At 35.4% G+C, this 16,533-nt stretch overlaps 1 protein-coding gene across 4 annotated transcripts in view; it reads right to left on the reverse strand.

The window, feature by feature from the left end:
* Positions 1-16,533, reverse strand: part of LOC125277342 (collagen alpha-1(XIX) chain) — a 230,833-nt gene that overhangs the window by 52,957 nt on the left and 161,343 nt on the right. For all 4 annotated transcript variants that reach the window (XM_048205749.1, XM_048205748.1, XM_048205746.1 and 1 more), the window contains 9 exons: positions 13,319-13,360; positions 12,645-12,722; positions 10,692-10,727; positions 10,443-10,487; positions 10,228-10,281; positions 9,940-9,981; positions 5,407-5,511; positions 886-939; positions 465-518 (listed from right to left, as the gene is read on the reverse strand). In XM_048205749.1, coding sequence (XP_048061706.1) covers positions 465-518; positions 886-939; positions 5,407-5,511; positions 9,940-9,981; positions 10,228-10,281; positions 10,443-10,487; positions 10,692-10,727; positions 12,645-12,722; positions 13,319-13,360 — 510 coding nt within the window. The remainder of the gene's footprint in view (positions 1-464; positions 519-885; positions 940-5,406; positions 5,512-9,939; positions 9,982-10,227; positions 10,282-10,442; positions 10,488-10,691; positions 10,728-12,644; positions 12,723-13,318; positions 13,361-16,533) is intronic.

The following is a 16,533-nucleotide window of genomic DNA, read 5'->3' on the forward strand; positions in this document are numbered from 1 at the left end:
ATGACTGGAGTGAACTGAAGAGAAGAAGCACCAACATGGAGCTGGGAATCTGAAGGATCTGGAGAGATTCTGCATGAAGGAATGGTCTCTGATCTCTTGTCAGGTGTTCTCCAAACTCATCAGGCATTATAGGTGAAGACTCAGAGCTGTTATCTTGGCACAAGGAGGTTGCAAAAAGTATTTAACAAAAAGGTACCAATAACTGTGGCCAAAACATTTTTTCATAATGTGATCTAAACAAATTATATAACAGTCAGAAGTTATTTAAATACATATATAAACAGCAATCCGATAATAACATTTGTTTATTTCAGATAAACAGGGAAAATAAAGTGACTGGTGTAGCTGTATAGTCAAGTGTGACGGAAATCTCCACTAACTATAACAGGATCCTTTTATCTATGTCGCATTGCACCAAGCCGCACACATACAGTGGGAAACACAGTGTTATTCTGATAACTCACCTCATCACCCTTGTCCCCCATTGGACCAGGAAAGCCTCTCTCACCCTTCACTCCCTATATGTTGACGAGACAGATAAACAATCATTGAGACAGGAAGTACACACTTTTGATGTAGTTTCTCTCTAAAGAATCTTCACATATATTATTAATGCTTTTCCTTTGGCCTCAATTCTTGCCTGTCACTGAATGTCTCGCATTCAGGCACTGTACTGTACTGTATATAAACTATGTGTATTGCTTTAATTGTTGCACCATTTATAAAAAATTTACCTCACAACAACTTTTTATAATGGAAGAAATGCATTTGATTGTACTTCCAAAAAGAATTACAGCTAAAGGGAAGTCTGTGGATATATCTGGGGCTCATGTGTCTACGGATCACACCATTCTTTTCTCTAATCTGTGATTTAGGGTGGCTTACCTTCGGGCCCTCTTTTCCGGGATTACCAGCTGGGCCCCGCAGACCCTGATCCCCCTGTCGAAGCCAACATAGAATATAAGAAGCCAGATCCACAGGACAGACACAAGAATATGCAGTGCCCCAGAATATTATTTGAACACTGGAATACACTACATGACTTTATGATGTCTAGAGAAAAACTGGGCATCATACACTAAATGACTGAGGATCATACACAACCAGACTTTCAAACCATTCCGAACACAACAAACTCACTCAGAAACACATGCTTTGTTGCTAGGAAACTCATGACAGATAAAACAAATATGGATGTGCAGGAGATGACTATGTGTGCCGAGTTGCAAAAGAAAAATGAGCCAAGCACATTTGGATGCAGTCTTGGGTATGTAGACGAGGTTAGAATGGACTCTACAGAATACAGCTGGAGTTAAAGGGTTAGTTCATCCAAAAATGAAAATTCTGTCATTTATTACTCACCCTCATGCCGTTCCACACCCGTAAGACCTTCATTAATCTTCGGAACACAAATTCAGATATTTTTGATTAAATCCGATGGCTCCGTGAGGCCTGCATAGGGAGCAATGACATTTCCTCTATCAAGATCCATAAAGGTACTAAAAACACATTTAAATCAGTTCATGTGAGTACAGTGGTTCAATATTAATATTATAAAGCGACGAGAATATTTTTGGTGCGCCAAAAAAACAAAATAACTTATTTAGTGATGGCCGATTTCAAAACACTGCTTCAGGAAGCTTTGGAACGTAATGAATCAGTGTATCGAATCATGATTCAGATCGCGTGTCAAACTGCCAACGGCTGAAATCATGTGACTTTGGCGCTCCGAACAGAAGATTCGATACACTGATTCATTTGTGCTCCGATGCTTCCTGAAGCAGTGTTTTGAAATCGGCCATCACTATATAAGTCATTATTTAGTTTTTTTTGGTGCACCAAAAATATTCTCGTTGCTTTATAATATTAATATTGAACCACTGTACTCACATGAACTGATTTAAATATGTTTTTAGTACCTTTATGGATCTTGAGAGAGGAAATGTCATTGCTGGCTATGGAGGCCTCACGGAGCCATCGGATTTCAACTAAAATATCTTAATTTGTGTTCCGAAGATTAACGAAGGTCTTACGGGTGTGGAACGGCATGAGGGCAAGTAATAAATAACAGAATTTTCATTTTTGGGTGAACTAACCCTTTAAAGGTGAGTGGCGCTGTCATAGACTGCAGCAAAAAAATAAAAATATAATAAAATATTGGAGTCTGTGAGCATCATATACTACGCGATCTTCTTTGAAATCTGTCAACTGGCAGAAACCTGAAGATTGGTGCAGACTTTTGGCAACTATTGTTGACCCGTCCACACTGCAAATTAGACGCGAGCGGCACGACGCAAGGCGTCAAAAGACAATAGTACCCATTATACCCAGTAATATTGTCTACACTGGATGCGGCGCGATGCGACGTGACAACAAATTCCAGACGGATTTCCCATTCTATTTCTGACGTAGTCCAAGTGCTTTGCAAATGGTCGGTTTGTTGGTTATATTACTGTAATTGTCTAGATTGGCAATATTCTTAATCTGCCCTATATTAAACCATTCCTTTTTAGTTTTCTATTTAAAAAAAAATAACAACATGAATCTATCAATTTGTCACTTCTACAGTATAATTCAAAGTGACATCAAAAACCACAAATCCCTTTACTGAGGCTATAAATGTCACAATCAGCTGCTGGGTCATTATTTAGTAGAACAAAATAACTATATATCTCTGTCTCTGTCATTCACTCTGATACGCAGTTTAAATCAGTGCATTGACTGAGTGCTGTCTGTCATTGCACTGTAAAAAAATAATTCACAACTTTTCACAAATCTTTTGTCAAATTAGTTTAGGTTCACAAATGTTCAGATAACATAATACTTTGAGTTTCTGTTGAATAAACTAATCTCTTTTTTTGTATCAACTCATTTTTTTAGTTTAAGTGAACTCAAAATTTTAAGGCAACTAGGTTAGGCTACTTTAAAGCTGCAGTCCGAGATTTTTGGCCCTCTAGCGGTTAATAAACAGAACTGCACACATCTTGCGGAATAATAATGTAGCCGGAGCTACTTTTCTCCATGTTTGTCTATGGCGAGTCACGCAGTTACTGTGATACTCTGCGGCGAGTCCTACCAGTCCGGTCTGAAATAGTCCAAATATATTATAAGTGTACCATAATAATTCAGGATAAGACAAAAACACGGTTTGGAAAATGGATTCATGTTGTACATTCTCATTATATAATTTTTGTAAATCTTGAACACAAAAAAAGTTGCGGACAGCAGCTTTAAGTTAAACCAACAAATCTTTTTTACAGTGTGATTGTGTCTTTAATCATTTCTGTGCATGATGTTAATCTAATGCCACATCCACAATAAACGTTTTAATTTAAAAATGATTTTTCTGAATTGTCTTCACATTCTGTTTTCACTGAAGGAAAACTATACACTGTAAAAAAGAATTGTTGGTCTAACTTAAAGTAAGTTAACTGGTTACCTTAAAATTTTGAGTTCATTTAAATTAAAAACCGGCCCACTTCGAGCACTGAACATACATACATTTTTAAGGGTGACTTGTGATGCTACTTGGGGCTGTTGTAGAGCAAATCTTAAAAATGTTATATTATACAGTGCTCAGCATAAATGAGTACACCCCCTTTGAAAAGTAACATTTTAAAGGTGCCCTAGAATTAAAAATTGAATTCATCTTGGCATAGATGAATAACAAGAGTTCAGTACATGGAAATGACATACAGTGAGTCTCAAACTCCATTGTTTCCTCCTTATATAAATCTCATTTGTTTAAAAGACCTCCGAAGAACAGGCGAATCTCAACATAACACAGACTGTTACGTAACAGTCGGGATCATTAATATGTACGCCCCCAATATTTGCATATGCCAGCTCATGTTCCCAACATTATGAAAGGCATTAGACAAGGGCAGAACGTCTGGATCTGTGCAGAGCTGAATCAACAGACTAGGTAAGCAAGCAAGGACAATAGCAAAAATTGGCAGATGGAGCGATAATAACTGACATGATTCATGATAACATGATATTTTTAGTGATATTTGTAAATTGTCTTTCTAAATGTTTCGTTAGCATGTTGCTAATGTACTGCTAAATGTGGTTAAAGTTACCATCGTTTCTTACTGTATTCACGGAGACAAGAGCCGTCATTATTTTCATTTTTAAACACTTGCAGTCTGTATAATGCATAAACACAACTTCATTCTTTATAAATCTCTCCAACAGTGTAGCATTAGCCGTTAGCCACGGAGCACAGCCTCAAATTCATTCAGAATCAAATGTAAACAATATAACAGTATACTATACTCACATAATGACGAACACTTTGTAAAGATCCATTTCAGGGTTATATTAGCTGTGTAAACTTTGTTTATGCACTGTTCAAGGCAAGCGTGAGCTCTGTGGGCGTGGAGCACGAGAATTAAAGGGCCACACACCCTGAATCGGCTCATTTATAATGATGCCCCAAAATAGGCAGTTAAAAAAATTAATTAAAAAAATCTATGGGGTATTTTGAGTTGAAACTTCACAGACACATTCAGGGGACACCTTAGACTTATATTACATCTTTTTTAAAAAAGGTTCTAGGGCACCTTTAAACAATATCTCAATGAATTTCCAAAATGTTGACAAGACTAAGTTTAATATAACATCTGTTTAACTTATAACATGAAAGTAAGGTTAATAATATAACTTAGATTACACATTTTTCAGTTTTACTCAAATTAGGGTGATACAAAAATGAGTACACCCCACAACAAAAACTACTACATCTAGTACTTTGTATGGCCTCCATGATTTTTAATGACAGCACCAAGTCTTCTAGGCATGGAATGAACAAGTTGGCGACATTTTGCGACATCTATCTTTTTCCATTCTTCAAGAATGACCTCTTTTAGAGACTGGATGATAGATGGAGAGTGATGCTCAACTTGTCTCTTCAGAATTCCCCATAGGTGTTCGATTGGGTTCAGATCAGGAGCCACTGAATCACTTTCACTCTGTTCTTCTTCAGAAATCCAACAGTGGCCTTAGACTTTCAGTGGGGTGTACTCATTTTTGCATCACCCTATTTTGAGTAAAACTGAAAATTTTGTTCTCTAAGTTATATTATTAACCTTACTTTCATGTTATAAGATAAACAAATGTTATATTAAACTTAGTCTTGTCAACATTTTGGAAATTGTTTTTGTGTTTAAAATGTTCTTTTCAAAGGGGGTGTACACATTTACGCTGAGCACTGTATACACATGTATATATATATATATATAAAAACTTGACTGCAGAAATGTCTGGTGTTTTTGTGTCTACAATGCTATCATTTATAAACAAATCATTCACTGCATCAGCCAGAAAAGATGACAGCACTCAGTGCTAGAGAATCTCAGGTGGAGGAGCAAATTAGTGAGGAGATTAAATTGCAGCCATTTTTACCTTTTCTCCATCCATTCCTGGGATACCTGAAGCTCCAGGGGAACCCTTTTCTCCTTTCTGCCCTGGTAATCCTGGTACTCTGGTCTGACACACACTGCAAGCGTTCTGCCAATATCACACACACACACACACACACACACACACACACAATGTAAGGTGCAGCAATCCAACTTTCTTTCCTTTAATCTTATTCTCCTTCTGTTCAGATGAGCTCCAGTTTCAACACATTTCAAAATGAAGCTTTCTCTTAAGTCCACATATTTAGAAAGGATCAACATATAAAGATGCATGTGATGTAGATGATGAAATGTAGATGAGAAAATCTACATTTTTTGTGCTTTTTTTTTGCATATTAAAGTAAATTTTGGCAGGTAAAAGGAATTTTACTTCAAAATTCAAACTTATCCAGGTTTAAAATACATACCATACATCTTAGCAAATTGCCAATGCATACAACAATGCAAATTATTGGTCTACTGATTAGCTATAAACTATTAAAATTAGGAATTTTCTGAAAATGCTAGCAGAGAAAAAAAAAAACTTCATCTTCATATTTTACTTCAACATGGTTTAAAAATTCACAAATGATACAACTTATCCTTTGACATGGAATTAAGTTTTGTCACTGGAGCCTTTTTATTTTGAGAAGTGATATATCCATGTCATAAAGCTTCATTCCAATTCTCAATTCTCAAATCAGATATTCTGAAATATTATGAGGAGGATTCATTTCACCTCCATCTCATTTCCACTAAAGGACAACTTAACTTCCTGTGGAAAAACACTAAACAGACTCCAGAGTCCTTACTTGTGATGATGAGCTCTAAAAACATTTATCTGTTTCTGTATATTGACCTTTATAGCATAATTTGTGTAGGATTCATGCTTTTACCAGCTTTCAGAGACACATATGGCTAGCTTTGCAAATTGCTAAAAAGGTAAAGGTCAAACTCAGAGATACAAACAACTTAAAGGCAGAAAACTTCATAAAAGGCACGCATTAGAGAAGTACTTTTTTTTTTTTTCTTATCAAAGCCTTTCTCCCCCAGATTTCAACCGTGCCAGCCTGATGCATTCAACTCAATACATTTGCCCAATGATACAGAGAGAAACAGGAAAAGCTAAAGCGAAGGTGCTTTCAAAAGCAGTTTTAAACTCGGGGGCTTAGTAAGCAACCTTTTTCTCTTCTGCTCTTTAAAGTATGTAACTGTATACCTGGGAAGCAGAATCAAAGGTTTACCGTAATGGGTCGCAGAGATTGCGCTGACATTTCACACTGGATGCACTTTTCGCGCATGGCACCAGTGTGTCTCTGAAGGTAGCAATTTACTAGTGCATTAGTCCAACCTGCTCAGTAAGTGCAGGACAGTTCAGGAAGTGCATTTATATATTATAGTCTTTGTGCAAGACTGACAATTAGCAAATAGCATGTGACCGATATAGCAGCAGAGGTTTAGCGTTAAAGGAGAAATAGGACATCTGAACACATTTAGAAATTAGAAAGATTTTGCAAATGGAGAAAATGTAACAAAAACTTTGACATTTTTAGATTTTGCTGTAAAAAATACGTATCAGAGCTTCATTAAATGAATAAAATGAATTTAAAGGAATAGCTCAGCCAACAAAATTTTGTTTCAGATTTTTGAACAATGTTACAGCTGCTCTATTCCATACAAAGTAAATGATGAATTATACTGCTAAATGAAATAAACAAAACAAAACAAATAAATAAACAAATAAATAAAAATAAAATAATAAAACAAAACAAAAAACAAAACAAAACAAAACAAAACAAAACAAAACAAAACAAAACAAAATAAAATAAAATAAAATAAAATAAAATAAAATAAAATAAAATAAAATAAAATAAAATAAAAGTAAAGTATGCCGGTATGGCTTTTTCTAAAATCATAAAATACATGACAAGCTATGCGAACAACTTTTATAGAATATTTATGTAGGTTTTTTTTTGTCCTTTTTTTTCTTATTTCAAAAAGGATAAGCCATAATACGAGGAATGATATGAGGCTGATGACTTTATGACTTTTTTTATTTTTGGTTGAATTATTCCTTTAAAGCTAGGCTAGGCAGTTTTCCATAAACACTTTTTGTTATACTGGTTGAAACTCTTCACATCCTGATAGCAATCAATATTAGAGGTGGTGTAAATATTTATAAAAAAAAAAAAAAAAAAAAAAAAAAAAAACATATCTTCTGAGGAAGTCTCAGGACCATCCATCCATCCATCCATCCACCAACCTATCCATCCACCCATTCATCCATCCATCTACCCATCCAACCACCTACCCATCCATCGGTCAGTCGCAGAAAAAAGAACTACACAGGAATTGGTGAAGTCATGCAGTGACAGATCTTTAACACGGCTGTTCCATTCAGTAATATGTCAGGCAGAAAATCCAGAAAATCCAATTGTGAGAATGTTTCGAGAGGGTAAAAATGACCTCAAAAAGGTGATGTGCAACCTCAAACATGAGTTATCATTCAAAACATGTAGTCTAATTTTAGCCACTCTACATGGCCTCTCATTCTAACGTTAATCAAGATAAACGTGTGCCAATATTAGGCGTATATCCAAGTGTTTTTGCAGAGTGTGAAAGCTAAATTATTACCACACTTACTGTACGACACATGTAACTTTACTTCCATGTCTACGCCATTGGCGCACATCTTCTCAATGGCCGGTGTTGTGCCAAATTTCGACCCCTGCCAGATTATTACCCCCCCAGTACTGGTAGGTATACGTCGAGTAGGTATGGAGGAGGGGTTAGGATTAGGGGAGGGGTTAAGATTAGGCAATCAGGTAGCGACTTCAATGAGGGGGGTAATAATTTGGCAGGGGGTCGAATTTCAGCACCGGCATCATTGTGAGCAAGACACGGAGCTCACTTCTCCCCGACAACATGGACAAATTTGAGTTCCTTTCTCATAATACAGTATGTGAAGACTGAGATCGGAGGGAAAAAAATTGTGATGGCGAGTCAGGTATAGCCAAATAGTCCATATTGTTGTGTTTCAGTTTGCTGCTATATATTTTATTCATTTTTATATAATGTATATTTATTTTGTTTGTGTTCTGACCTGAGCTTTCATTCAATGTTAAGGCTATACTTTCAGTTTGCACTGATATTTCTCTCTTAACTGTTTCAGTTTGCAATATATTTATTCATTTGATGAATATTTATTCATCATTTATTCATTTGTAATTTATATTTATGTCCTACATTTTAAAAATATATTTGTTACATTTCAGTTTTTAAGACAAGGCTGTTATTTAGGCAATAATTATAGGTCATTTATTTTGTTTATGTTCTGATCTCAGAAAGGTTAATGCAATGTTTTGCGGTGTCGCTGGGGAAAGCTTTATGTGTGTGCTGCAGCATTTAATTTATATTTTAAATGCTCATTATTATGATTTAGTATTTCTCCCCCAACTAACCGAATAATGGCTTAAATGAACAAGTAACAGTTGAATAGGAAAATCTTTAGTCGGGGGCTGTCTGTCTGTCTGTCTGTCTGTCTATCTATCATCTATCTATCTAACTATCTATCTAACTATCTAACTATCTAACTATCTATCTATCTATCTATCTATCTATCTATCTATCTATCTATCGTCCGTCCGTCCGTCCGTCCGTCCGTCCATCCATCCATCCATCCTTGACTGCAGCTCCAAATCAATCTCTGTAGAAAGCAGTCATGCGTTTGCTTGTTCTTTTGACATTTAAGTACGTTTTGATGCATTTTTCTTTTCTTTGTGTATGAATCTAAACTGGAGATGAACTACAGTACATTAGCTCCTGTAAGTAGCTCAATGTGTTGTTGTGGTTGACAGTTCACTCCTAAGAATCTCACTGCATCAGTATTTCAGCAAATGGGCATTTATCTTGTCAGAAGTTTTTTCAGTCGCAAAGAGATGAATGCATGATGCCCAAACAGAAACATAAAGAGCAGTGGAGGAGGAAGACAGATCAGAATGTACTTATAGTGTTTTTTTGGGTTTTTTTCTAAGCACTGAATATACAAGAATATAAAGAGTTTCAAAGACAGCAATACATCAGGCAATTAAATAATTTATAAAACATGCTTAAAAGTTATTCAGAGCAATTTCAGATAAAATTGGGCTTTATATCCCCTCTGGCTACAGTCTTTCATTTGTGTTTTTTTTTTACTCAAGAATTATGTATAATAGGAAAGGCAAAGCTTCTGAAATCTTCTAGTTTTATAGAGGAAAAATAAGCTTCCTCTAGGTAACACAGGCTTAGATCGGTCTTAAGATACATACACAGTCTGACTGAAGAGAACACAGTTTTGAGATGTCAGGTTTCAAAGTCTTGCTGATATGCATCTAAAAGGAAACTTTTTTGGGTGCATGAGGTCTAACTGTAAATTCAACATCTTTTATTTATTTATTTTAGCTCTGTTTATTATAAGTCATACATCTAACATTCAGCGTCTAATAGACTGCAGCAGAAATAAGTGCAGAGGAGTACAGACAGCTGGATGAAACAGTACCTTCAGTAATGTCCCCATGTCTCCCACAATGGGTAGTGCTGTCTGAAAGGGAAACATTATTTAGATCAGCATTAGATTATAGCATTAAAAATTGAGATGCAAAATATTTATGTTATTCTCCATGAAGTGCAATGTCAAGGCCGTAATCCAACTATTTTCATTAGTGAAGCAGAAACAAACAAAACAGCTGCACAACTCAATATTAACAAGACTGTTTCCAAGACTGTTCAGAAAAAGGCAATATCAGCATGTCAGTAAAAAAATAAATAAAATAAAAATGTTACAAACCGGTTCTCCGGGAGGTCCAGGGGGCCCTGGTCTTCCTTGTGGGCCTGGAGGTCCCTTTCAGAATAAGAAACAAACACATGTATGAATATAAGAATATTCAAGGTAAATCATTCTTCAAATAATATAATTAATACATATAGGAATATACTGTACATATTAGGATATTTCCACCTTTTGACATGATATGAATGCAAAGAATTAAAAGCACTTCTCACCATATTTCCTGGCAATCCAACTGTCCCTGCTGGTCCACGAGGACCCTGTGAAAATAACACCATCATGTAAATTCACTTCCTTGGCTTCAACATATTAAGCACAATCTACATTCAGTCTCTGTGTTAACTTGTTTAACTTCTAGAGTTTAACTTCCAGAAAAATAAATAATATTAAGGTGTAAATATATTAAGCACAGTGACATAATTTACATGTAATTGTTGATTTTTGGATGTTAATTAGTCCTTTACCTGAATTCCTGGTTCCCCTTTAGGTCCCGTCAGACCCTACAAAAAATAAATAAATGAATAAAGTTATTTCATATTAATCACTACACTTTCTTATAATACTATTGTTTTCAGTCTGATATGGATTTACTGAAATGCTAAAATCTAAATCTACTTGGAATGCTTTTACAGGTACAGGTCATATAATTAGAATATTGTGAAAAAGTTAATTTTTTTATTGTAAATTATTTTTTTTTAAAAATGAAACTTTCATATATTCTAGATTCCCTATATGTAAAGTAAAACATTTCAAAAGTTCCAAAATCCAGTATCTCAAAATATTAGAATATTTACATTTGAGTTTCATAAAATGACCATCCCTACAGTATAAATTCCGGGTATCTCTTGTTCTTTGAAACCACACTAATGGGGAAGACTGCTGACTTGGCAATGGTCCAGGAGACAATCATTGACACCCTCCACAAAGAGAGTTTGGCCATTACTGAATGAGGTGGCTGAATGCAAGTTGACTGGAAGGAAGAAATTGGGTAGGCAAAGGTGCACAAGCAACAGGGATGACCACAAGCTTGAGAATACTGTCAAGTAAAGATGATTCAGACACTTGGGAGAGCTTTACAATGAGTCGAATGAAGCCGGAGTCAGCGCATCAAGAGTCACCACACTCAGACAGCTTCAGGAAAAGGACTACCAAGCCACTTCTGAAACAGGAACAACATAAGAAGCATCTTACCTGGGCTAAGGAGAAAAAGAACTGGACAGTGAACAGTGGTTGAAAGTCCTCTTTTCAGATAAAAGTAAATTTTGCATTTCATGTTGAAATCATGGTCCCAGAGTCTGAAGGAAGACTGGAGAGGCACAGAATCCAAGCTGCTTGAAGTCTAGTGTGAAGTTTCTGAAGTCAGTGATGATTTGGGGGGGGCGTGACATCTGCTGGTGTTGGTCTATTGTGTTTTATCAAGTGCAAAGTCAATGCAGCTATCTTCCAGTAGATTTTGGAGCACTTTATGCTTCCATCTGCTGACAAGCTTTATGGAGATGCTGATTTCCTTTTTTAGCAGGACTTTAGCACCTGCCCACAGTGCAAAAACCACTTCCAAGTGGTTTGCTGACCATGATATTACTGTGCTTTATTGGCCAGCCAACATGCCTGACCTGAATCTATGGGATATTTTCAAGAGAAAGATGAGAAACAGTTGATCTAACAATATACAGATGATCTGAAGGCTCAATAGTGCCTCAGCAGTGCCACAGGCTGATCACTTCCATGCCACACTTCACTGATGCTGTAATTTGTGCTAGAAGCAAGTCATTTGCTGTAACGTGCTACCGACCAAGTTTTGAGTGCACAAATGAACATACTTTAAAGAACTTGAACTTTTCTGTTTTGCAAATGCATTTTTTTATTTATCTTAGGAAATATTCTAATATTTTGAGATACTGGATTTTGGACTTTCACGCTCTAATCATCAAAAAAAAAAAAAAAAAAAAAAAAAAAAAACTTTTGAAATGTTTTACTTTACATGTAGGGAATCTAGAATATATGAAAGTGTTATTTTTAAAAGAATTTACAATAAAAAAATTAACTTTTTGATGATATTCTAATTATATGACCAGCACCTGTATATAGTTTGAACTTTGTGAATGTAACTAAAATGGTAACTAAAGTGTTTGTGTTTTAGCAAACCTGTATGACTCAGTGGAATAAAATAAATCCAGTGTCAGCTCCAATTCTGACAAAAAGTACCATTATAGTTTTTCATTTGACTTGTACACTAGATTCCAAGTGGAACAGACTGAAATTTCAGCTTATCTTCTTTTGTTCTCCACAAAATAAAGCTAAGAACAACATGAGGTTGAGTAAATGATCACGGAATTTTGATTTTGAAGATAAATGAAGATAATCTGAGTGTTTGTGAAGGACAATGAAGTTAAGATTAAAACCAAACAGGTACTTACAGGTGGTCCGGTGATTCCAATACCAGGTTCTCCTTTCTCTCCAGCATCTCCTGGTACTCCAGGTACACCTCGCTCACCCTGGCAGAGAGTTCATACAGCCAAACTAAATAAACTCAGGGTTGAGTGAGTCCAAAAGTCACAAAATAATGCAATAAGGCTTGGCTGAATAATTATTGTGCTTTAAAATGAATTTGCTGCTACAGCAACATAATGAACATCTTCAGCCAGTATCTAGTAATATATTTAAAATTAAACGCTTACAAACAGATGCTTACACAGCAGTAAAAAAGAGATTTAATGAAGCGTTCAGCATAAGCAAATCATTTATGACAGCATGTAACTGGCTTAAAGGAATGTTTTGGCTTCAATACAAGTTAAGCTCACCACAGAAAATTTCAACTTGCAACTCAGTTTGAAACTGTAAACACAATTTATGTTTCGTTTTAAACAACAGAAACAAGTCAAAATGATGGTATTATTATTCTTTAATTATGCACAATGCTGATATTTCTTATCGCACTAACAAAAGAAAAAAAGAAAAGTGGACTAAAAGACATAAAGCACAGCACAGGGTAAGATGACTGATACGAACTCTGGGGATGTTCCTTTACAGATTAACTCCGCAAGCACAAAATTGAATACTAAAAAGAAAAAGAAAGTTCACAGTAACCAACCTTAGGGCCCCGTGACCCCCGTGGACCAGAAACAACCTCCTCCTAGAGCAAAACAAGACATGAAATATAAACTCAAATGAATACCATGTCCTTAGAACTTATGTAAGATTCAATTTCAGCCAGATAAATAGACAGAAGTGATGAACTGAGGAACTTTTATAGAAATAGTGGGCTGAAAAATGTCTGAAAATCAGTGTTGAGGAATACTAAAAAGTAGTGATGTTACACATAAAATAAAGAAACAAAGAAATATAAAAAGAAAGACATATATTTATATTTATTGTAAACCACAAATTAGTAGCTTATAGCTTGACAAAATAAATTTTTAAATATAGCTTCCTCACTATCGCTAAATATTGCATGACCTAAATATTATAAATACGCTAAATACTGAATTGTTTTTCTCAGTGTGATTTGCAAGTGATACTGTAGGAGCTGACAGTGTGAAAGAGTTACAGTAAGCATTATTCGCTATAAACCACTGATGGAAAATTGATTTTTGTGGTCAGCAAGAATTAGATTAGCAAGTAGTTTATGCATTGCAGACTTTTTGCATCCCATGAAGTCGAAATACAGGATACTAAAGTAAAGTGAACTGATTATACAGCAAGTCTTTTTTAATAAGTTGGATTGAATGAAAAAGTGTGTTAAAAGTAGTAGTAGTATTAATAATTATAATAATACAGAATGAAACCAGAAATGTGCATTAAAATGTGAATAGTGTTGGTTTTGATTTTATTCGTTCACTTGTGAATTTCCCTCTTCTTCTCTTTTCCACTAAAACAGAAATGATGAAGGTGGCTGATGACTTCATGCTATATTGATTTCAGACCAACAAACCATCATTCAACTAATCAACAAGTGCTTTATCTGCCCACCACCCATCTGTCTATATGCTTCAAGCTGGATGTCTTGCCACCATTACAGTTAATGTGCAGTTTATCTCCTTCTCTTGCAAACAAACATCATTTCTTAGGTCAGAGTCCAGCTGGCATCTAACAAGCAAGAAAACTGTGAAATCAAATTTGACAATTCTTATTTTTTAAAAGGAATATTGCTGTGTTCACTAAAAATTATTTATCCATGCACATCATTATTTTAATAAAATAACTTATTTAAAAAATTAAAAAATAAGTTCCCCTCCCTCTTGGAGAGACATCTCTTCTCCGATGACGTGTTTACTGGCATGAGGGCGGGACAACCTGTCACTCACATGAGATCGACCAATAGCAAACAACAAACATCCAATGATTAAATCAATACCCAATCAAGTCATAAATGTTTTTTTTTCTCATTTGAGAAGCAGTTTCTCTTGGATAAACGTCACAATAGGAAAGAAATATCGATCATAACTTCTGTTTCATGGCAACTTTAAATAGTGATGGTCCTACTACATCACAAACTAGAAATGTAACCCATATCTACAACATCCATATAAAGCTTAAATTGAGATTTCTGAGATATTGCAGACTGGTAACTTGGCCAAACTGAGAACAGCCTCAGACATTGTTTAGATCTCCTTTGAAACTCTACATAAATTTGAGATCCAGATTTTTTAGATCTGAGAAAACCAACAACAATGTAAACCCTACCACTCAAACAAATTAATTGGTTTGAGTAGGACAAACTTAAATTAAACATATTAGTTCAGTCAAATTAACTTTTATGAGTATTTAGCACTTTCTTTTTCTTTCAAGTTCACAGAACTGATACATCTTAAAGGATTAGTTCACTTTCAAATAAAATTTTCCTGATAATTTACTCACCCCCATGTCATCCAAGATGTTCATGTCTTTCTTTCTTCAGTCGAAGAGAAATTAAGGTTTTTGATGAAAACATTCCAGGATTATTCTCCTTATAGTGGACTTCAATGGAGCCCAAACGGTTGAAGGTCAAAATTATAGTTTCAGAGCAGTTTCAGAGCAGCTTCAAAGGGCTTTAAACGATACCAGACGAGGAATAAAGGTCTTATCTAGCGAAACGATTGGTCATTTTCTAAAAAAAAAAAATACAACTTTATATGCTTTATAAACACAAATTATCACATTGCACGTGCTTCCGCTTTCTGCATTCTTCAAAAAGCTTACGCCTTATTGTCCTATGCCTTCCCTATTCTACTTACAGAAAAAAACGAAACTGCCGCTGCGTTCATTCCGTAATTTGACTAAGAAAGGCGTAGGACATACAGTGTAAGCTTTTTGAAGAGTACGGAAACCGGAAGTACGTTCAAGGTGATCATGTGTGTTTATAAAGCATATCCAGTTGTATTCTTTTTGTTTAAAGCCCTTTGAAGCCGCACTGAAACTGTAATTTTGACCTTCAACCGTTTGGAGGTCATTGAAGTCCACTATGAGGAGAAAAATCCTGGAATGTTTTCATCAAAAACCTTAATTTCTTTTCGACTGAAGAAAGACATGAACATCTTGGATGACATGGGGGTGAGTAAATTATCAGGAAATTTTTATTTGAAAGTGGACTAATCCTTTAAGTAAACTGAACTACTTCATTGTTTTGAGTTTTATGAAATTATTTCTTTTAATTTAGGCAAACTTAAGTCTAACAGAAACTGGGCTGGGATTTATATTTCCCAGCATGCTCTATGGCACTCAAAAGGGAGAGTAAATGCTAACATTAAATGTTATATAATGTTTTTGGTGCAAGATTAATGTTAAGTGGGAGATTTAGCAGTGAATAATGTTTTGTTATGCTAATTTAGAAGAGTTTCTGTTAATGTGGGTTTTTGGAGAGTTACCATCATGGTGACGCGGGGCATGCGGCTTGGTTTGAGAGCAAATATGTTAAATGCTTCATATTGCTGTACTCAAGTGCTATACCTGTCATGATCACCAGTTGGAGTGCCCTGGTTGCCTCACCTTATCGGACTTCACTTCCCATAATCCTTTGTCCCGGACTATCACTGTTCATTGCACTCAGCTGTTTTCACTCATGTCATTAGTTTCTGCCTATTTATACCCTGTTTGTTTCAGTCAGGGTAATCAAGGTTTTGTTATTGTTACGTTGTATTTCTGAGCACTCTGCTGGTTTTTACTTCTTGTTTTTTTGTGTGGACTCTTTTCTTGGATTTTGACCCTTTGCCTGGCATATGATTTTGATTCTGGATATCCCTAAATAAAGCTGCTATTGGATCTTACCCCAAGTCTCAGAACACCGTGACAATACCATGCTATTGTTAACATGATAGCAAATTAGCAAGT

This window comes from Megalobrama amblycephala, linkage group LG10 (assembly GCF_018812025.1).
Source record: "Megalobrama amblycephala isolate DHTTF-2021 linkage group LG10, ASM1881202v1, whole genome shotgun sequence".
Classification (NCBI taxonomy): Eukaryota; Metazoa; Chordata; class Actinopteri; order Cypriniformes; family Xenocyprididae; genus Megalobrama; species Megalobrama amblycephala.